The following is a 22,939-nucleotide window of genomic DNA, read 5'->3' as shown; positions in this document are numbered from 1 at the left end:
ACCCTTATGATGATTTCTTTGAGTCATGGTCAGGAATCCATCTGCGGTCTGCAGGCCAGGGGATGTGAAGGGCCAGGTTCCTTTTTATGCTCTTGACTTATCTGGTATGCATTTCATACAGAAACTATAGATCTCCAGATGTGAGGAACAGCTCTGCTATAAATTTATAACCAGGATGGGCTATCATGCTGACACGGGCTTCAATTAAACGACTCTCACAGAATTTCCTGTAGCTTGTTTAGCAGTGCTGTAGGTCCACTTACAGTGCTTTCTGAATGAGATGTGCTGTTTGAAGTCCCTTAAGCCCTCCAACATGAAGACAGACAGTGTCCCTTGTCTGGATGGAAAGAGCAGCATGGTTACTGTTAATTATTTGTGGCTAAATGGAACGTGACTGTGGTTCTCATCATGTGTGCTGTCTTGCTCTGAAGATACATAACATTCTGCGCTGGTGATTATGTAAGACTTCTTCACCAAAGGTTTTTCTTTGGCTCATGTAAATGACTGAAGCTTCATGTAACACAGTGGCCTGAAAATATGATAATGACTGGAAGATGTAATTTGGGAATATTTTTAGCCCAGTCTCTCACAATGTTTTAGGAAAAGAAGTAGGATATAATGACTTCAGGTTTTTTTGCAATTGCTACTTCTCTTCAATCGTCTGTTGAAATCCAACCCTAATCTCTCCTATGATTCATGATTGAGCAGGTAATGGGAAAGGACTTATGTAACCATGCAGACCATTACACTGGCTTTCAGAGCAGAGCTGCAGCTGAGAACGTGGTCTTCCTCTGGCTAATGAAGCACGATCTAATGTGTTCAATTAGCCAGAGCTGTTCAGTGGCCGAGCCTGTGGGCTGAACATGAATCTGTCATTGTTACAGGGGAACTGAGTGGTCAGGTCATGGGACAGACACTGCTGCTGTCGTACAGCCTTTACATTTAACGTCTGCTGTTTTCAATCTCAACTTGGTCATTGGATCATTCATCAAATGCCTTTGAATTAAAATAACAGCACTTGTTTCTCTAGTATGGTTCTGGGTGATCTGATTACAACCCACATGATGTTCCTCTTACAGCTGAAGGGAAAATATTACAGCAATAAGGGAGCCGTGGTGGTATCCGCCTGTTTTGCATTAGAGGATATCAATCAGGGTGGTGGCCATTTTGTCTAAGTCAGATTATACCTTATTTACATGTTAGTGGTAATGAATAATTTATGTATGTAAAACTTTAATGCCTTATGGAAGTTTAAGAGCCAGTGGACCATGTCCATGAGCTGTAACATTGTAGCTCAGGTTTGTCAGGGACATTTGGTGAGATTTAAAGTATGACCGGACCAATTTTTTAGTTTTAGCATTTGAAAAGGGTGTACCTTTTATCTTCATTCCAAAATAATATGTGTAGATATGGAAAGTATTTTATTTTCATTCAGCATGCAGTAACAGCTGTGAGGTCACCTGTACCATTCTCCTTGTCTAATTTGGGAGAGGGAGTAAGAATCCCAATAGGGATAATCCGTTTGTGCAGCAATGTCCTGGAGACACACAGTAAATCCGGATGCTGGTTGATTATGCTGAATTAACCAGTGTTCCCTTATGAGTTAGAAATGAAATAGAGAATCCTGCTATAGCAGACATACCGGACATTTCATCGGAGTTTCCGTTATCATCAGGGGGTCAACGATGAAGTACACTGGGATAGTTGGGAATTTGGAGATTAAGGGCATTAGAGTAGGTCTTGTATTTGATTAGGAAGAATGGGGAAACTGGATTTTTTTCACGTTTTACCACATCCAGATTGTTTTGTTTGTTTAGGCTGAAAATGCACACCCAAAATATAAAGCAGCTCGCACTATTGGTGACAGGAACCTTCCTTAGAGCATGCAAGGCACTAGAATCGTTACTAAAGATGTAACTACACAACTAAAGATGTAACTGCACAACGAACCACTCTTAAAAATTACGGTGCCCTTGTTTGAAATCTGTCTGAAGTTTCCAGCTACATTTCTCTCTGAAATTCCTCCAGCCACCTCATTTTTGACTCCTGACATGATTGTGAGACCTTTTTCTGTTTTGTATAACATTAACATGCAGAAGACCAATTTTAAGTTGTTCTGCACTGGGAGAGTCCTTGGCACTTAAATCCTTACAAAAGAAAGTACATTGTACAGTAATCAAATATTTGAATGTTCTTGATTTGTTTCATTACTGTTAAGCTCCATGCAGATTTGAGGATTTGCATCCCCTTTCTGTAATGTCTTCGACCTTGATGTGCACACATACAGTTGCAGGTGTCCATTAGTGTCCATTTTAAGCCCATTAATTATGGAGTCCATGCAAACTGCAGCTTTATTTCTCCTCTGTGACGGCTGTGTCCGTCACCCTCCATCATTCACATTATGGCTGTCACCCATTTTCTCCAGGCTCCGTTTTGGCGTTCCAACTATGCTCTGTTCCAGACATGTAATTGAGTCAAGGGACAAATCTGTCTTAAGGATGTACGCTCAGAAGAGAGCAGTTGGAAAGCAGACTGTGTACAATTCATCAGTGATTCTGGACGTATCCCAAAGAATGACTTTGCCTCGGGTGTTTCAGGCCTGTTGGTGGGATTTTGAGTATGTGTATGACAGGGCTCTACAAATTAATTTGGCAGGCCGGTGGGCATAGGGAAAAATCAAACAGATTAAATTTTGAGGGGAAAGTTTCACTGAGGTGAAAATTCCTCAAATACAATTGGAACTGTTTGTTACACCCAGGATAAGTGAGGCAAAAAAAAATAAAAAACAGAAATGCTAATGCAGCAGCGGGACTAAAGAGAAATCACAGGGAATGTTTAAAAATGCAGACTTCCTTTCTCACCATCCTGATTGGGATGGATAGTGCATCCACGCATTGTAATTGGGTCTAATCTTCCCCTCCTTTCTGTTGATTTGAATAGCTTTGAAACCATAGTTTTCTGCTTTGAGTTAGCTTTGTAAGTGAATCTCACATAATCACCATTTCAGTCTGCATTAATGCATGCTTAGGGGCATGGGGGGCTACAGGGGTGGCACCATCACCCTGCGCTTTCATTGTCGGGGGGTTCTGTGCCTAGTTCTCTGTGTGTGGAGATTGCATGTTCCCCCTGGGTACGCATGCGATTCCTCCTCCACTCCAAAAGCAGTCAGGCAGTAAGGGTGTGTTATGTTGACTTTAACAGTCAACTGCCCGTCTGGGATATTCCCTGTGCTTGGCGGGATTGGCTCCTGGCTCTCTGTCATCCTGCACTGGATAAACGGTTATGAAGGATTTGCATGAGTGGATTTAGTTTGCCCATTCACATTGATCAAGCCATTAAGTTCATATTCAGTACTTGGACCCAATATTTAGGAGTCTGTTGGGTCATCATACATATTGGTGCAATTTGATTCTGGTTGTAATATATATATTACAGTTTTCGATGCAATAAAGGGCTAAATTTATAGCATTATAAGAAATTTAAACACGATGCACACAATGAAGACCATCACCACTCAGCTCTGTTTTGCAGGAGCCCCTCCATCAGTATTCAGGACGGCGAGTTTGCCGAAGTCTGCCCCGCACGTCTTTGAAGTCCTCAGATGAAGGTTTTTACTGAAAATGACGGACAGAGACTTACATTTCAAAGGTAGGCTGAAGGGTCTGCTTTTAAAGGCCTACGAAATTATTCCAATGAGTCAGTGTCACTGAAGTAAACAGGACCCCTGTTTGTCTTGTGTTGTGAAAAAATAAAAATTCTCTGTGGTGTCAAGAAGATTGTACCTTCGTTTTTTGCTGAATAGAGCACTCTTCTCCTGAGAATTAAAAGCCCCCTATTTGCCGGGCTGCTGATCAATATAATGGCCATCTGTGTGATGGAAGTGTGTTGCTTTTGCCCTGAGTTCATGGCTGTAGCTTGTAAGGGCCCTTAGTGATTATGAGCCCTGACACGCCCTCGCCTTGTCATGGCTGCTTTCACAAAAAGAGCCTGTTTTCCAGTCTCTTCTCCATTGGCTGCCTGCTTCCAGCCCCCTACTAAACTCATCTGTAGAAGTGATTCACTTTTTATTCTTAGGATTTTCCAACATTGTATTGTAGCTCAGAAATAGTTTGGCTTTTTTCAGTTTACCTCCCCCCTCCCCCTCATATGTACTTCACTTCTCCCCCCCCCCCATGGATTTAAACAAAAAATCCATGGCGAAAAAAAAACAAAGAGAGAGAGAGAGAGAATGCTTCTTTGCCAAAATTGTAACATTCACTGTAAATTCTGGTCACTTTGACTTTCAGCAGAAAGTTTTTTCTTCGTGCATCCCATTCAGAGCTGGTGGAGATCACTCACAAACCGTACGTGGAATTAACCTGGTGTATTAACAGGATCAGGTTGGGTCGTGAAACGAAGTGGTACAAATCAAGCACCATGATAAAATATGAATTCTGCGCATGTGCAGATATGCATGTTACAAATCGGGCATGCAAACTTTGTCGGGCTACAGACGGCATTTTTGGGCAGCTTGCATTGTGTAACATGCACATTTTTTTTGTTAAATATTTTAATTTATTACATTAAACTTTTATTTATGCCATAGAAAATTCTCGTTAAGCTATAACTATGAAATGATTCTGCCCTCTCACCTGGGTGGCCGTGCAGGTTTAGCCTCATTTATCACGTCTCACTGTGATGCAGCATCAGCACATGGTCAGTGTAAGATCTGCTGCGTCCAACGCTTATTTAAAAAGATGTCTTGTCCCATGATCTGTCTTGAAATATAGCTTGCAGGTGCTCATAGCGATTTTTTTTTTCTATTTTAGCTGTTCATGGGCTATTTGTGTTCAGCTGAACTCTCACGGGAGTTTTAGCCAGTTAAAAGTTTATTTTCTGAAACTTAAGCTCTTGGTTTAAAGTTATAACTGCAGAGATGCCGTGAAGTCTGTGGGAAATCCGGCCCCCTACAAGGAGCGTTTTGTTGGGGTTTTCTGAACGGCACAGGGCACATATGAGGATAGAGTGGGAGGCGAGATGTGAGCCTCCGTCAGCAGCGGCCACCAGGGAAAAGTGGGTGTTCAGGAAAAAAAGGCACTGTGTCTTTAAGAGCCGCAAGAGGAGACGACTGGCGTGGGGCCTGCCTACTGCTCCAGTCTGTCTCTCAGGCAGAGAAGCCAGATGTAGCACATCACCCTGAGCATCGGCAGCGCCCGTCCGGCCATCAGGTGACGAGCCTTCCTCCGCGCTTCCTGGCCGCCCGCTGGAATATGCCCCATCTCTGCACCTTGGGGAAGTTATGGAGCCAAGCATAGGTGAACAGGACCCTCACGATGGTGAGAGCAGGGCAAACACTTTTCTCTTTCTGCTTTATTAAGAATTATTACAAACAAAAGCTTGCAGTTTTAAAGGCAGTGAGACGGACTCCTGCTGGTTAGTGTGTTTCAGCGACAACTGTCCGTGGGACTCTGCTGGGCTTAAGTCTGTAGTGCTTTCAGGACTTCTGTGTCATTTGCCACTCACATTTAATCAATTTAGCCTTTGTGAGCCTACCAGAGGAGGGCTCTCAGTCCTCATTGACATAGTCTGCTAATTAAAAGAAAGTCCTCAGCAGTAATACATCTGAGCTGCAGCGAGGACCTGGAAGAGAGGCAGAAACAGTCTTGGGGTCCAGGTGTTCCGGCACTTTTTTTTGCTGCTGTTTGTTGTTTGTGAAGACAAAAAAAAAATCCTGAGTTCTGATTTATTTTTGGACTGGTTGGCATTAAAATGGTTCTACAGAAAGTAGACTAAGTCCATATAATCCTCTGGTTGTAAAGGTGGGAGAGAGTAACAGGAGGGATTTACAATCTACAGCATAATGCCACTGAATAAATGAGAAATGTGATTGGAAAGTCATATTATCTACAGATTTAACCTTTTTACTGCATCTGTCAGGACTTTGGAAAGATAAATGAGTATCTGCATTGGCTCTAATGGACTGTTCTAACGGTGGGTATGTCTTTCAAACACTCTAAGTTTGTGAAACAGACTGCATGCTTTGGACTAACCACGGAAAAGCTTTCCAAGACCGTAGTAGACTGAGCTGGCTTTTTTTTATTGAGTGGGGTTTACTAGAATGAGTCAGTGTCTGAAATATTTCAGAAGGCGCAATTTGCTTGTAGCTGCTTCCATTTAACTGGCAGTGTTCTGTGCCATTTCTTAGCTAGTAAAAAAATAATTATGTTTATGTATATGTGGAGCATATAATTTCTAATTTAATATTACTCTGCATTTTACAATTGTTCTTGAATATTGTTTGTTAGAAAACATTCAGAATATAACCAATCAAAGCTAACCCTAACCCTGTTTTAGCTTTAGCTATTTTAAGGTTGTTCTTATACTGTGCAAGTTCAGAAGCTGAATTCAATTGTTCAGTGTCAGAAACACATATACTACATTTTAAATCATTGAAATACCCAGCTCATTATTTGTGTAACACAGGGTTATTCAAATCACTGTCCTCGAGGTCTGAGCACTGCTGGTTTTCCAGCCTTCCCCTGTCAGTCAGGTGTGAAGCCTCTGGCCAATCAGAATCAGTAATTATTAATCTAACTACCTGGGAGAACTGAAAACAAGGCCTGGATTTGGAATCGAGATCCAGATTTGAAGAACCCTGGTGTAATAGATGAAACACCCAGACTCTTGGCCACAAGGGGTGAATGACCCTCTAGCTTACCAAAATCACAAGTTTTCCCTCAGTAACCCAGTGATCATTCTGGTGATACCAAACTCTTTCTGCAGCTGTATTTGTCTAAGTGACTGACTACAATACTAACAGTAACAGCAGCATGCCGTGGTCTTCTCAATCCTTTGGGGAGTTCGGTCTGTAGAAATAAGTATGTTACAGTACAGTAAATACGCACACACACACACACACACACACACACACACACATACTCACTCACTCACAGACCTGTATTCATATCTTTGTGGGGAACGTCCATTCATTTCCATGGGCATAACCCTAATCCCAACCATGACAACCTTAACCCGTATCCATAATCTCTTATAACTGGTGTTGTCTTATATTTAGGCCAATATGGTACGATAAAGTCTTTTGGCATTTTTAGTTTTTTGATTGCATTCACAGATTTTTATAAAATTGAGTTTCTCCTTGTGGGGACAGAAAAAAATGGTCAAAATAACGTCCCCACAATGTATACATGACCCCCATCCACCCACACATGCACACACACACCGTGGATGTGATGAATACTGACCTGCTGCGTCTGTCATTATAGCCGTTTAGCTGCAGAGTCGTGCTAAGCGGGGAACCCGTGCGATTCGGCTGCACCCTCACTCTGTAGCTTCATGGAGAATGTGGGCACCCACGGTGAAAGTTTCATCTTCTCTGGGTCTTTGGGTTTGCCGCTGGAAAAGCCAATATTTAGCTGCTATTGCTGTTTGTTTAGGTCTTAGCGTGACTCTGCAGAAAGCTGCCAATTAATAACGGCCAGTTTGGAATAGGGAAGGGTTTGGGGTTTTTCTCAGAGCGACACAACTGGTACAAAGAATGTTTCATTAAACTCTGAAGCTTCGAAAATGCATTTTGTTTCCAAACTGTTGTTTTTTATGTAGTGACAGACACAGAATATTTCGGAGCTGAGCATGGTGTGAGTAACTCATTGAGAAGATGATGACATACTACTTGATGATCATGGAGAGAGTCTGAGGTCTGCTTTTCCACTGAACGTCTGTGTTCGTCATTGGAAGACAGCATCAGTGAGACCTCTCCTCCTCGTTCTGCTGCTCTTTCCACTCGTCCAGTGAGGGAGCCTTAGAATCTAGTCACCAGATAAACTGCACGAAGCCAGAACCAGGTCAGAAACTACCACGTATTAACAGCCCAAGGAAACTGTAAAATGTTGTGTGTAGTGACACACAAGGGAGGCAAAAACAGGGCTGTTGTAGGGGAATACAACATCTCCTATTGCAAGCTGGTCATCTGCTTCTGCTGGTCTGTCTATCAGCAATAACTCCATTATTTACTTACCCCTATCAGGAACCAGCTTCTGCATAGAGTTTGTAGTTGCCGATGGTACAGATGGAAGGACAACTGTACCCAAGAGCACAGCCTTAACTCTCCTAAAACATGATCTGACATTTTCTGGATCTCTGTCATACTTTATAATCTAAATGCAAGCAGTGTGCACTGCCACATTTTTCTTGTGTTATCCTCTTAATTTTCCGCAAATATTATTTGCTTGAGGCAAACGATTGTTTGACACCAGACTTTGTACATTTTCATTTTTTGTGGGAAATCTCTCCCTACTAATTTTGATTCATATAAAAAGGAAATATAAAAAAATGACATGGCAGTGCTATAAATATGTAACTGATTCTTGACAGCTGTAGCAAGTATTTTTGTTTACCCACATTCGGTTTAGTAAGGAGGTGATTTTATGTGTCCATCTCTTATAAGGAAATCACAGACCTATGAATTATGTATCATTTCAGATTGTGTTCATTGCCGTTTCATGAGCATAGTCTTTTTTTGTAGTTAACTGCAGTTTTGTCAAATTTCAAATAAATATAGTCTTCGTGATGTTTGGATTCCTTAGACCATAACAAATACAGAAAGATACGGTGTTAATCAGTGTTTTCATTTTCAGATATGGTTCTGATCATGTTATTATCCATCCATCCATTTTTCATACCTACTTGTTTTATGCCGGGTGGTAGGGGTACGGAGCCTCTCCTGAAAGCTACGGGTGTCATGTTACTATTTTTATTAAAAAAAGACTAAAAACAATAAATCAGTATTTATTGGTATGTTACTAGTTCTATGTCACTTAGACAAGCATTTCAATGCATGCAGTGAAGCGTGCACTAGGTGGATCAGTGGGCATCTCTGCAGGCTCAGGCCTCCTGAATTATGGGTTTGATTGCTACTCTTGCTGCTCAGTGTTAGGAAGCTTGTATGTTCTTCCCCATGAATGTCTGTGAATCGCTGCCCATAGCATGTGAGTATGGGCCGGCCTGCCTGTGTCTGTTGATAGACTGGTGTCCCATCTGGACTGTCCCATAGCATGTAAGTATGGGCCGGCCTGCCTGTGTCTGTTGATAGACTGGTGTCCCATCTGGACTGTCCCATAGCATGTGAGTATGGGCCGGCCTGCCTGTGTCTGTTGATAGACTGGTGTCCCATCTGGACTGTCCTGCGCTTCCTTGGTATGGATCCAGGCTCATTCTGGCCCTGCTTTAGGGAAGCAGTCTTGGAAAATTGATGGATGAAGATTTAATACAATAAAGCCTGTTTTAAATTCTGATACATTTTTGATGTTTCCAATATTATAATCATACTTCATTGGTCACTTGGCCATGGGGCAGCTCAGATTTTTTTTTGCCAGATAGTACTGTGCCAAATAACATAATGTCTTGCACTTTTTACATGTGTCTGTCTCCAAACGTTAATTTTTTCTGCATTTTTGTGAAATGCGTAAATCAAAAGAACTTTATAAAAACAGCTGCGTTTTAAAGACTAACTAATTAACAGAAGCATCCTGCCTTGTCTCCACATTGTTTTTCCAGTTCAATTTCTGTGCCCAAGACTGTGAAAAATAAAGGGTTTGAATATTTTCATCTGCATAGCTCATAACCTTACACTGTGCACAGTTCTGCTGCTGTGACCCAACGAAAACCTCTTGGGGTTTTCCGCCCCTGACAGGCTGCTGACCAGCTGCTGGCTTCAGCTGACAGGTTCACCAGACCACTAGCAACTGGTACATACTGGTACACGCACACTGGGGGACAGAGACCTGGGTCTGCTTTACGTTGCTGCTGTTCACATGAATTCAGGCCCAGTTCAGCGAGCTCCTGATACTGCTTCTGTATGTCATGCTCCTGAATATCAACAGGCCATTTCAAGAAATGCCGATTTAGTTTAAACCTTGAGTAGGAGGAATATAAAACTGATCTGTGGGTGCAAAAGTGCTTATTTTAAAAGGCTGAGAATGTGCTAATCAGTGACTAATGCACTAATCCAGCAGAACTCCTGCCTGATTTGTCTGGGATTTTGGCTCCAGATTGGCAGCGTGACAGAGATCCGTGGTGACAATGAAGGTAATAACTATCAAACAGAAAGGATTGTACCTGTGAGCAGGGCATCCCACATCCCACTAAGGTTTTATTGATGGTTAGGAGTTGTGCCCAGGGGCCCCATCCACATGGCATAGTTGGCCAGAACATGTCCTGATTGTTTCTGATGGTGTCTTGCGGAGTCGTGTGGCAGAATGTGATTGTCATGAGTCATCTCTGGGCATGGTTACTGCAGCTGGGATTTTTATGCTTCTGAAATGTGGGACTGGCATAATTTAGCATCTACCAGTCAACACTGTATTGCATGCCACACCGTTCAGCAGTCTGATTTAAACAAGCTCCATATGAATCTGGCAACTTTGTTAACGTGCTTTTTTTCCTGCAGAAGTTTACGAACCTGTTATCCAGTGTGTCCTGATTGGTTTATTCCTGGAGTAAATAAATAGAAAAGTCTGATTTGGGAGACACCAACAGTTAAAATATAAACAATGATGACATCTTAAAAATGAGAATTCATTGTAAGTGCATACCAGATCCCCCTATACTAGATAATCGCATACCGTCAGGAAGATTCTGTATGCCAGATGAAACCTCTGTACTTGGTATAGTCCAGATTCCGCCGGAGTCATTACCTGTATATAGACAATAAGCTACCTGGTGCACTGTCAGTCCTTTAAATCAGTTAAATTTAAAAAGCTGTCAAGGGTACACAGATCACCTTAGATACAGTAAGTATTTTCAAATACCGGATGCCAAAATAGCTGAAATCCTACCCACTTGGTTTCTAGCTGAATCTCTGTCCTCGTCATTAGCCATGCAAGGAGAGGGGGACACCATTTTGTGACATCACTCAATTCTGTTCCCATCACCTGTTATTCGCCTGGCTTGTTTCCACTGCGTTAATACCTTTATACTACACACTCGGACTCCCAAATGGCTCGGACTAGCAAACTTCGTAAATGGCTCTGACTAGCAAACTTCGTAAATGGCTCGGACTAGCAAACTTCGTAAATGGCTCGGACTACCAAACCTCCCAAATGGCTCGGACTAGCAAACTTCATAAATGGCTCGGACTAGCAAACTTCATAAATGGCTCGGACTAGCAAACCTCCCAAATGACTCGGACTAGCAAACCTCCCAAATGACTCGGACTAGCAAACTTCATAAATGGCTCGGACTACCAAACCTCCCAAATGGCTCGGACTAGCAAACTTCATAAATGGCTCGGACTACCAAACCTCCCAAATGGCTCAGACTAGCAAACCTCCCAAATGACTCGGACTACCAAACCTCCCAAATGACTCTCCACTAAGCAGCGGGACTCCTCCGCTTCACTAGTAGCACTCTTACTCTGTACCCATCTTTTAGGGGAAACAACTCAGAGGTGGCAAACCTCTTAATTGGGTTGTATCACTCTCTATGAAGAGAGGCTCACACCTGTCCCTCGTTCGGACCTCATTATCTGTGTATATATGTGTTGGTCATTCTTCATACTGTGTGTTTGGTTCTGCTTGTGGTTTGCTTGTGGTTCCTGTCAGTATCCCATGTTACTGGTTTCCATTGTGTTTAGGTTAGCCCTTATTCCTTCTTGTTTTTTCCTCTTGCCTCTTGTTTTGACCCCTCGTGGTTCTTTTGTTTCTGATCAATTGTATGTTTAATTTTGAAATAAAGTTGCCAATGGTGTCTGAAAGTTGCCCCATGGATTGTCACACCTTTGCAATGTCACAGCGTGACACATTGTGATGTAGACAACACAATTGTTATTAATCCAGACTTCAACATTTGTGTCAGTCTCTTGTTTGCAAAAATGCTAGTAAACTCTTGGGCTCTGTCATAAGCAGGAGTCCCTGTCACCTAATTTAATTTGCCAGGCTAGGCAATAGAGCTAACTAGTTGCATTGGAATAGTGTTTTTTCTGGATTCTAGGGGATTGGGGGATAAATGCTTTTTGAATGTTACTGTAACCTCAGCTGGGAGTTCGCACCCTGTTGCAGCCCAGCTGGATATAAGGCTGGTTTCCATGCCAATTGTCTGAGCCCCTCCTACTTGATGGCAGATTCTCCCCACAAACTGCTTTGTCTTCATCCTCCCCTGCTGTGATTTTTCAGGCCACACCCACTCCTCGTGTGCACAGGAAAGACCTGTTTATTCTCTGTTTGAATGAGCACCCACCCCCCCACAATAAAAATTCAGCTTGCCTGTTAAACACAGCAAGATACCTTTTGTGGGTTAATCAATTTAGAGCTTTCTGACTTCAGTTGTGTTGAGGTTTGTTTTCAATATATGAGTGGGATCTGTTAAATGGACTGCAATTTTACTTCTGCGGGTAATTTTTCAAATATGTATAGAAGCACAGTTAAATCTTTTTGGTTTTGGTCTGTATTTTTCCCTTCAGCAAAGCGGGGCCAGACAAACAGTTTCTACATCAGCCTGCAGTGGACACGTCATCCCCCCTGATGAACCTTATCACAAAAAAACTGGGTCGTTTGCAAAGAAAATAAAGCATGACACTCCAGCTGTCTCCGCACAACATTTACTTTGTGGAAGAAAGTCAGTATGTTGGAAAATATCATAATGTGAAGCTGTTTGACATCCTGTTAAATGAAACACCTATGGATTTATGACAGCTGCATGTCATCATGCATTAGAACAATTTAGCACAGTATGATGCGAGTTCCCTTATCCTTTTAGCAGCACCGGAATCCTGTTCATTTTTCCTAGATGAACATTCTCCTAATCAGAGCTTGTCTAGTGATATTGGACATTACAAATAGAGATACAAAAATAAAATAATGGTTGCTCTGTTAATCTGCTTGTGAGATTTATTTTCGGTTAGTAACTGGAGTACAATCTTTTTTGGAGGGAAAATATTACTGCGCCATGAAGTCACTGTAAACAGTGAGCAAAACTGATTGGTGCGTGGTCACCGCAGATGGATTTAGCCTACGGAACCTTCTGCTGGAGAGACTGAAAATTAAAGGCTGAGAGAGGAGACCTCGCAAGGTCAGAGCGCTGGAAAGTCAGAACTTCAGGGGAAAAAACACCACAGAGGCAGCCGTGTCCATTTGATTTATTTCATCTTTATTTCATTTTTATTTCATGCCTTGTGTTGCCTCATCTAGTTCTTTCTGAGCGAGCGCCAGCCTTATTTTGATTAAGAGAGATTATATGCTTGCCGGGCTGTGGTCTCTGAAAGTGAGCCCTTCCAGTTTCTATAAAATGGCAAACCCTGTACACCAGACTAGGTTATGGGTAAGGATTGTTGGTTAGGTGGGGTTGGGGGGGGGGCTGGAGCCAGCTTACAGTCATCTTGTGGAATTTCAAGCCCGAGTCTCCATGGGAGAGGATTCGGCTGCCCGGGTGGGATCCTGACTCAACCCTCACACTGGACACAAGTGACTTTGTTTCAGAAAACAGCCGGTGCACAAGTGGCTTTGACCAGCCGTTCTCAGACCAGGAAGTTGTGTCTGGGGCAGGAAAGTTACACTGCCGGGAGTTCAGAATGCAAGCCGTGATGCGGCATGCATGTCTTTAATCCTTTGCCAATAAAACTTAATGAAAGCTTGATACCACCTTCATACTGTGAACACTGGCTACCAAAGCTTTGCTCTAATTAAAGATATGATTTGGCTGTATATGTTAATTATGCTCATATTTTTGGCATTCGAACACCTTTAATTATGTTTTTTTACATCCATATGTAAACTTATTGTGACACGACACCACTGGTTAAATTCCAATTCTACACATTTAAAGTGATGCTAGTTATTTCCTGCAGCTGTTTTCTGAAACAGCAGCTGCAGCTTAACTGTTAATAATTTGTTTGGGAACATGAGTGTTGCATAACTGTTCCAATTTGTGATGTTCATAAAATATCTAAACCCTTTCACAAGTGCACGTGATAACAATTGATTTAAGCGGAACTAATTAAGTGGGAAGAAATGGTGTGCCTCGCTGTAACTTCGAGAAAATGCTTCCCAGTCACTGAGTATTTCTGCGCTTTTTTTGTGCTCAATGCAGAGTACATAAGGTGAGGCCGTCCTTGGCTCATGGAAGGACTCAACCTACTCTGAATCCGACTAAATGCAGAAAGACTCTCCCTTTGAATGGAAGAGTTTTGTCATAATGTGTGGGTGGCACTAAAAGCTATTACATCCAAGTGTACACGTGATGTTGAAGAGCACTACTCAAAGATGGCTGGAGGTTTTAGTCCTGGGATTTTCAAACATATCTTAATGATAATGTAATGGAATCTCATTTTCATTTTCAGTTTTTTTAATACAGTAGGTAGTAGTTATTGTGGTTCACTCTGTTCTTTTGAAGGATCACCATGAAATTGGGAAACACATTCATTAGACATTTACCAGCTCACAATATTAACAATATTAATAATATTACAGTATTGTCCAGTGTAAGCTGAGAAAATTTTTCCGTACTTCTAAGCTACACCAAAATCTGATCAAACACCCATGGTAGAATTTCTCTACTTAAATTTCTTACTGTTAATCAGTGGTGAGCCCTGGGATAATTACCTTATGAAAAGTGTGCTGAGGCTGGGAAAGGTTGGGAAACACTGGCTTAGGGCACCACCCCTAGAGCAAGGTTCATGACTGGGACCCACCGCCCGAGACAGAAGGAAAGTGAACGTGATGGAGCTTCTCTAGGGTGCCACATGGGCTTCCCCCACCTGAAAGATGCCTTCTTTTACAGGACATTGATTAATTTGTTGCTTGGAAAATTCTCAAATCTAGTGTGAATTTTTACCTTTTCGCATAACTGGCTGCAGTACTGAAGAAGTTCAGTTTAAATGAGTGCCTTTCTTAGGAGTAAAACAATGGGAACTGACTACTTTCAGTTACATTTGTTTCCTTAGCCAGCATTGACTATTTGCCATGACAGTTTTAAAGTGGATCGATTTACGCTGACAGCTTTTGAGTCTTAACGTTGTCCTACATGATTAGAAAAACCACAGGGTGATATTAGTTTCCTTTTCATCCTACACAATCTCCTTGATCGTATAGACACAGTGCTCGTATTTGCACGGTTTGACAGTATAGACACAGTGCTCGTATTTGCACGGTTTGACAGTATAGACAGTGCTCGTATTTGCATGGTTTGACAGTATAGACGCAGTGCTCGTATTTGCACGGTTTGACAGTATAGACGCAGTGCTCGTATTTGCACGGTTTGCATTTCTATGACATCCACTTAAAGCCCCTATGATGAAGCCTGTTATGTACATTGAACATCCACCTTTTAAAGTGAATAAAAGCTACAGTTCTCCTTGGGAAGGGCTGTGATGCCAGAGCCCTGCTTCAATCTGCCAGTCAGTGATCATCATAGTTTTTGAGATTTTAAAAGCCCAGTCACTCAGGTTTTGGTCATGATGCAGACTGACAGCATACTTCACTTGTACGGCCCTATGTTGAAAACAAGCTGGTGATTTTTTTTTTGAGCTTTCAGCATTTTTGCTTTGGCCCTTCCCTTTTTCCATCTGAACTCTGACTGCTTATCCAGTAAAGGCTCATAGTGAGCCAGGCGCAAATCGCACAGAACGGAGGACACACAGTCCATCACAGGACACACACTGACACACATACATGCACACTAAGGACAACTTACAGACCCTAACCTACCTGTTATAGCCCAAATCTCAGGTGGGTTTTGGCCAGGATTAAACAGAGATGTAAACAGAGGATTGATCAGAGATGTAGATTAGTACCAACAGGGTAAATGTCAGTCAGATTCCGGTTGTCATAACAACTCCCCCTCATAAGTACGATAAGGAAGCGTGTGCTAATTGTGTGTGGGTGTTATAGAATTAGCCTGCTCTCCTGAGCTCTGTGATGAACGAGCACAGGGGTGTAAGCCTTTACGTGTGAAGAGGCCTTTACGTGTGAAGGCTGGCCTTGCAGTGGACCTCAAGGCTCTTCCTGTGTTCTGAATGGCGGTTGCCTCTGGGTGTGTGTGCGCATCTGGAATGGGTGTGACCTGTCCCCAGCTTTTGAACGAGCCCGTGGGCCTGGACTTCCGGCACTTGATGTACAAAGGATTTGCATTTGGCCTTTCTCTCACTTTTCAAACTGCTGCTGACTGACCAATTTCTAAAGCTTTGTAAGCCAATGCAAGCATTTGAGGCTGTAGTCTGTCAGAATACAGAAGGGGCCGTTGGGCCAAATGGTGATTTTAGTTTGTACATGGCTACTTGAGTTTAATGTGGAGAGATAGGAGGTATGGGGGTAAAAATGAGGAAGGTGAGATGGGTTTTGCTCACTGAAGGCCGTGACTGAGGTGAATACTGGGACATGAGAAGGCTTCATTCTTTCCCAAAGACTGCCCACCGCCCCACCCCACAGCCTTGTCCTGTGTAGGATTTCTCCAAGGGGTGGAGTTAAAGCTGGGTGCTCTTCCCTCACCACAGCCTGTGTTCTGATTGGCCGGCACTCTCTTTGGAATTCCACACCGCGAGGGGCTTATTCTTCATCTGCCCGACGGGGGTGGGGGGTCCCTCCCAGTGAGAGAGAGAGAGTGCCTGGGGGGGCGAAAGAGCATGCCATAGCCGAGCTCTCAAGCTACCCCACACAAAAGAGCAACACTGTCTTTTTTTGCCAGTGTGCTTTTTTCTTAGCTTTTTTTTTCTAGGGGGGAGGAACAGAGCTCCGCTTGGGTCAAGTCCATGGAGAGCTGGAATTCCTGTGGCTGCCCTTAACTTGAATGAACGGTGCACAGGAGGAGGGAGGGGGAAAGGGGAAGGGAAACCGCGGAGCCTTACAACTTGTTGCTCTTGGCTCTTAGCGCGCGGAGGATGAAGCTGGCGGCCGTCGGCCCGGATTGAGCAGGGCGGCTTCTGTGGTGGGCGCTCTCTGGCTTGCCTGTGCTGGGGACTGCCATCTGCAAAGGCAATACGTCCCTGTGCTGTGGGAAGGAGGCATCTGGGCAGCAGGAAAGCACGCCTGTGAGGTTCCCAGGTAGGCTGCCCTGTGTGAGGCACAGAGGTACTTCACAACCCTCACCGCAAACTTGAGGTTTCTGCACATTTTAATCTCACTTACCATGGAACATCGGGCTGTGTGAAGGTGTGTATGATAAGATAGTCGCTGCACTTTGAGACATCGGTCCAGCACAGGACTCACGGAACGGCCTCAGTCGTGGGAAGCATGAGATTAGTTTGTAGCTTAAGTGAAGAGTCATTCCAGTTTATTGACGATGAGTGATAGAGATGCATCTGATTTCTTTAGCTACCATTAGCTTTGGCAGTTTTAAAATAAGCTTAATGTGGTTTTTATGTGTTATATCTATCCTCTTTATCTTTATATTTATTTTATTTTTAATTTCTGATTTAAAAATATTTTTTAACATACATTTTAATATTGATAATGTTTCACCTAAATTTATATAATATATAACGGTTCACAATTAACTGCTGTTGATGCCCTTGTATTATGAACTACAGGGTAAATCTCTGGCAGCTGCTTTGAGGCAACTGTTCAGGGAACTGAGGTATAAAATAATAATAATGATAATGAATGAACTGTAACTGTCCCAGGGCTTCCCTGCTGATGTTGTCCTAAGTGCTGCGTGTCTATGGCCAAATGTGGAGGAGCTGTGTGTAGTGTTGGTTCTGTGAGGAGGAGCTGTGTGTAATGTTGGTTCTGTGAGGAGGAGCTGTGTGTAGTGTTGGTTCTGTGAGGAGGAGCTGTGTGTAGTGTTGGTTCTGTGAGGAGGAGCTGTGTGTAGTGTTGGTTCTGTGAGTTCCTGGTGTGTTTGATGATGACCAAGCCATCCATGTAGCAGCACTTATCACCTGTGGACTGCAGCTTCCTCTAGCTACTTAATGGTAGCAATGCTCTTGGTTCACTGCATAAGGACTGAAACCCATTTGATTTAATCAATGAATTATCCTTGGTAATGGCATTGATGAAGAAATCCTCAAAGCGAATATCCTCGGTGCTTCTGTGAGTCAATCCTTGCTTTTAGCTGGTGGTATAGATCTGTACACTGTGCATCATTTTTTCTGTTTATTTGTCATTTAGCTGTTTCTTTCATCTAAATATAAATTCTGCCCATTATTTCCCTGAGTGCTGGTCATTAATTGAAGGAGTAATTTTTACCGTGATTGCCCCCTGTATGACTAAATACGACACCGAATGTCACTGAGTGTACTTTTCTTATACTTGTTCACTCTACCTGAGCCCAGGGTTCCCAGGATCCTGGAGAAGCTGGCCAGTGAGCTGTCCGCAGCAAAGTGACAATAATGTGACAGTGAGCTTCCCCTTCGTTGTGAGCTGGCTGGACAGGTGGTTCCATTGCCTTCCCCAACCGAGGGAGCTGCCCTCCTGGGTCACTGTGAGGTCTCTGTTTATACGCCTGTATGTCAATGTGTTTGCCAACGGAGGCTGTTACTTACTAAGCACTCAAAGTAGCCATCAGATAGTTGCTGAGCTCTTTTATAGCCTTTGGCACCATTTGGTATTTTCCTTCTGATGGGTGAGATGGCATAGAAAGCTGTATTGCGAGTACTTGGCTGGCGTTTACATGAATAGCTCAGGCTTGTTTGATGTCAAGTGAAAAAGGTTCAGTTATAAATATTTGGTTCGTTAGGTCATCTTAGCCTAAGGAGGCCGACTGTGTGAATTATCAGCTGGTGTGATCATCTGGCTCCCCCATCACCAAAACTCGCTTTGCGTTGTCAACCTGAGAATGAGGAAAGATGCTCAGCGCTGCAAAAGTATTTCAAGGAGTATGATTGGGGAGGGGGGGGGGAGTGGGAGTGGTCTCCCATGACAATATTAACTGGAAGAACGAGAAAGTTTATTGGGGGAGGGGAGCAGGTTTGCACAGCCTAGATTAAATTGGTTTGGTCTGCAATCCGCCAGTTGATTGCCCCAGAAACGGTTGATTTACCTTCACATGAGAGACAATTGCACAGAAAATTTTACATAAATTGTTAGGGGGGTGGTATATTTCAAAAGGGGATGTTCTTTGTAATTTTGTCCCATGGGGGATGGCATCCATGCGCATCTCATGACAGCTGGAATCCTGGGTAGAGGTTTGCTAAAACGGCAGTGACTGTGCAGCGTGATTGTGGAGAAGCAGGTCTGCTGTATTGTCCTGGCTCTGAGGAAACAAGCCAGTGTCTATCAGAACTTTTATTAAGGATTGAATTTATTAAGGATTGAGTGGGAAATAAAAGGTCCTATTTTCGCTAAATTTGCGTAGAAATAAAATGTTTTATGAACATTTAGTTTATTTGCTAGTGTAAATAACATTTTCCTAAATAAAGGAACAAAACATTGTATGAATAGAGTTTCTGAATACAGAGAATTACTGATTATTCATTTAATCATTCATTCATTCATCTATACTTATTACTGACTGATTATTTCAATTAAATATTTGAATAATGATGAAAATAAAATTAGATATTTTATTAATATAACAGAATTTGAATTTGCATACAGCTGTGTGCAATGCAACTTAATAAACTGGCATGTAAGAGAGTCTAAATCGATTGAAACTAATGTCTTAAAATTCCCTATTGTAGTGAATTCTCTGTTTGAATAATTTCTCTTATTTAAATAACATTGTTTACTTAAAGGCATAACTGGCTTTATTGAAAAAATAATTGCTACCTTGACTTTAACTCCTCTTATTGGTTTTGCACTGGGAAAAAGGCAGATTTAATAACCGCAGGGTAAATGGTGGCTTCTGTATCAGGAATTCCTTTATGGCTGGGGACAGCAGCTCTTCCTGGATGCCAGCTGCTAGCTCCGGTGATCCTCCTTTCCCAATGAAAACAGAGGACAAATGGCCCTAATCTTCTGAGAGTTCTGACTATCACAAGTGACCCCTGAGCAGCAGAGGTGGGCCATTCTGGTTTGCAAGGTTCTGAAACATTAAGCTTTCCTGTGAGTGAGATAGTTACATATGAGATGACTCTTACCCAGAAAGTAACTTTAGTTCAGTAGTTGCTGGGGGAGGTATAATGAAGACGAGATGCAGAAGATTTATGTTCATTTATACAATAAGAGGAAGCATTTACTTTTTCTGCTGATTACAAAAATAAGAAAAATATGATTATGATAAAATATGATAAAAAAAAAAATCTGAAATGGTTATTGCTTTTTATTGACTGTTGGGTCAATGGTATTTTTTTAGATATGAGGAGCGATAAGTAGCATGTACTGATTACAGTGCGCAGCCACACCCAGCACATGACAAACCACCTCAGGGATGAGAGCCTGAGGGCAGCCATGCGGCAGGTGATACTTCAGCACCACACTAGTCCAAATGGACTGATGTGAGGTTTTTTCCCGGTGGCTGGAGTGTCAATCCTGCCACCAACCTCCAAATTTTCCCCTGTAAGTTGGAGGGCCTCCTTAGAGGCCTGGATGTAAATTAACTGCATACCCTTGGCAAAGCAGTTGCAGGTTAAGGGCCTTGCTCAAGGGCCCAATGGAGTAGGATCACTGCTGACATTCACGGGGTTCAAACCAATTTTCCTGGTGCTGATCCCCAGCCTAAGAGCCACCTCTCCATGATATTAGAAATGGCTGCGTAATAATAATTTTTTTTAATTATTTATAGAAATTATAATTTTTGTTTGGTAGGTTTTGTTTACAAACCAACAGCTGCAGTGTCCTAATGTAATCTTTGCAAGTCTAGCACTTCAGAGTATGACTTTGCCAAGGCTAGTTGCTGTTAAATCTGGAGTATAAATTGTAGCTTCACGAAATAAACTAATTTCTCTGTATTTTTGTAAAGCCCCTTTTGTGGAACCAGACCTATTCCTGACAAAGCCCTCAGATACACACGCAGCTTGTCTAATTAGTTGAAAAAAGTCATAGTTCCATAACATTAGCCCATCAGCTAATCAATAAATCAAATTTCTCAAAAGATCTTTGATTTTTGCATCTTTTGGCATCAACAATGCTGATAAACAGAATGAGACACTGGCACTAATTACACTTTTTCTTTCCTTAGTTCTGTATTCATTAATTGCTTCACCCGAGTCATCTCCCTAGGGGTTTCGAGAGTTAATTACAAGATGCTTGGTGCCGTAATGATCATTAATGGAGCGATGAGAATGGCTGTTATTTCAGAGCCAGAGAATGCAGAAGGTCAGACCAACTGCAGAAGACCCAGTGTGAGAACCGCCATGTCTCTCATGGCTGCTCTGCAGGACAAATGGTTGTCTCATTTATCTGTGCTGCAAAGAACCAATATCTAAACTTGGCTTTGGTTTATTGACACATTTATGACCAGGAAAGTGATATGATAAGGAAAGTGATATCATTATTCCAGAATTTGCAGTTGTATTGATGTTTTTCTTAGACCAGTGGCAGGAACATTTATTCTCCTAATGAGTACAAAGGAGAATTGATTGCGCTCCATGTTCCTGATGTTGTGTGCATAGTTAACACAGATAGGCCTCATCGATTTATGCTTCAGGATTCTTCAGCTCTGCTTGAGAGTAATATTTACTCCTTTGAAAGACACCTGATCATTTGTGATTTTTGTGTATCAGAATTTATTTGTTGTTGAATTAAGGCCACAGACACACTGAACCGAACCAGAATTTCTTTATTTTTTTTCCAGAGAGGTATACTTTTGCTCTAAACGATTTTGTTGGAGACCATGCCCTCCTCTGGCTCTAGGTCTGAATGTCAACATAAGGATTTTAGATAACTTGTCCTCTGTTCTCCGAAACATCCTCTTGCTGCTGTATGTTCATTGTAGAACACTTTGTTTTAATTTTTGTTCATTTATACAGTCTGGGGAATAAACAGGGGGGTTCCAAGATTCATCTAAAATGTTTTCATAAGCTTCAAACTAAAACATGAAAAACATAAATTCATCAAATATTCTGCCACTTGCATCACTGTAGTACTTTGCTTGCTAGAGCCCAACTTAAAGTACGAAATATTTCAAAATGAAACCTCTAGCTTGACTTTTTATTGGCTGCAGAAGCAAAACTGTAGAATATTAATTGACGCCATGCGGTTTCGGAACATGCTCTAGTTATAAAAAATAAATGTTGATGACAAGCTTTACTTTAAGAAATGTTTAAAAATGTCAGTAACTGATTCCACCAGGTAGATTTAAAATTGAATAATGAGTAAGTAAAAACTGCTCCTTGTATTTGCATAGATACTTTTATTTTCTGGAAGAATCTTTTGAAGTCACACATTTTATAGGCCCATCCCCCAGTCTCTCTACCCCTGTTCCTGAGCAGTCGCCCACATGGGCACATGAAACCTGCCGCCCCAGCTTCACTCCCCTTGTTAGTCAAAAGGAAATGAAGGAAATCCACCTGCAACAAGTCGCTGACAGACAGACAGGCTCTGCCTTCACAACACGCTTTGAAAAAGTTTCTGGTTCAAAAAAGACACCCGTCTGGGCTCCTCTGATCGGTGTCTGCAAACTCTCAGGGTTTATTTGCTATTCAGACGGTCGTCAGGGTCTGTGTTTTTGGAAACCAAGCGGATCTGTTCTTCCTCACACAGCAGAGATGTACTGTAGAGAACACAGCGAGTATCAAACCACCCGCCGCCCTTTTTCAGCCTAGTGTCAACATTATACACAGTAAAATATCAGTCGCACAGCTAGCATTTTACATTGCATTTTCAATTATTTATTTAGCAGTCGCTTTTATCCAAAGTGACATACAAGTGAGGCAGAAGCTACATCACTAGCATACAGAGTCAGGGAGCTGACTAGGCATATGTGATCCAATGTATGCTCAGGTACAAGTGCCAGTTAGCACTGGAGCAAGAACTGACAACGCATACAAAGATAGTAAGGACTGAATAAGACAACTGTTCAAATGAAAGACAATGTGCAAAAAAACAGCAATACATGAAACCAGCGGAGGGATCAC

General features: G+C 42.3%; 1 protein-coding gene across 3 annotated transcripts in view; it reads left to right on the top strand.

Annotated features, from left to right (window-relative positions):
- Positions 1-22,939, top strand: part of dab2ipa (DAB2 interacting protein a) — a 165,506-nt gene that overhangs the window by 13,349 nt on the left and 129,218 nt on the right. Inside the window, exon 2 of one of the 3 annotated variants that reach the window (XM_072703040.1) lies at positions 3,532-3,648. In XM_072703040.1, coding sequence (XP_072559141.1) covers positions 3,621-3,648 — 28 coding nt within the window. In that variant the 5' untranslated portion in view covers positions 3,532-3,620. Of the gene's footprint in view, positions 1-3,531; positions 3,649-5,017; positions 5,316-16,601; positions 17,028-22,939 lie in introns of those variants that run through there. The other 2 variants (XM_023834471.2, XM_023834472.2) reach the window with 2 other exon arrangements.

The sequence above is a fragment of the Paramormyrops kingsleyae genome, chromosome 2 (genome assembly GCF_048594095.1).
Source record: "Paramormyrops kingsleyae isolate MSU_618 chromosome 2, PKINGS_0.4, whole genome shotgun sequence".
NCBI lineage: Eukaryota > Metazoa > Chordata > Actinopteri > Osteoglossiformes > Mormyridae > Paramormyrops > Paramormyrops kingsleyae.
The sequence above is the reverse complement of the archived record's forward strand: the minus strand, read 5'-3'. Positions and strand labels throughout refer to the sequence as shown.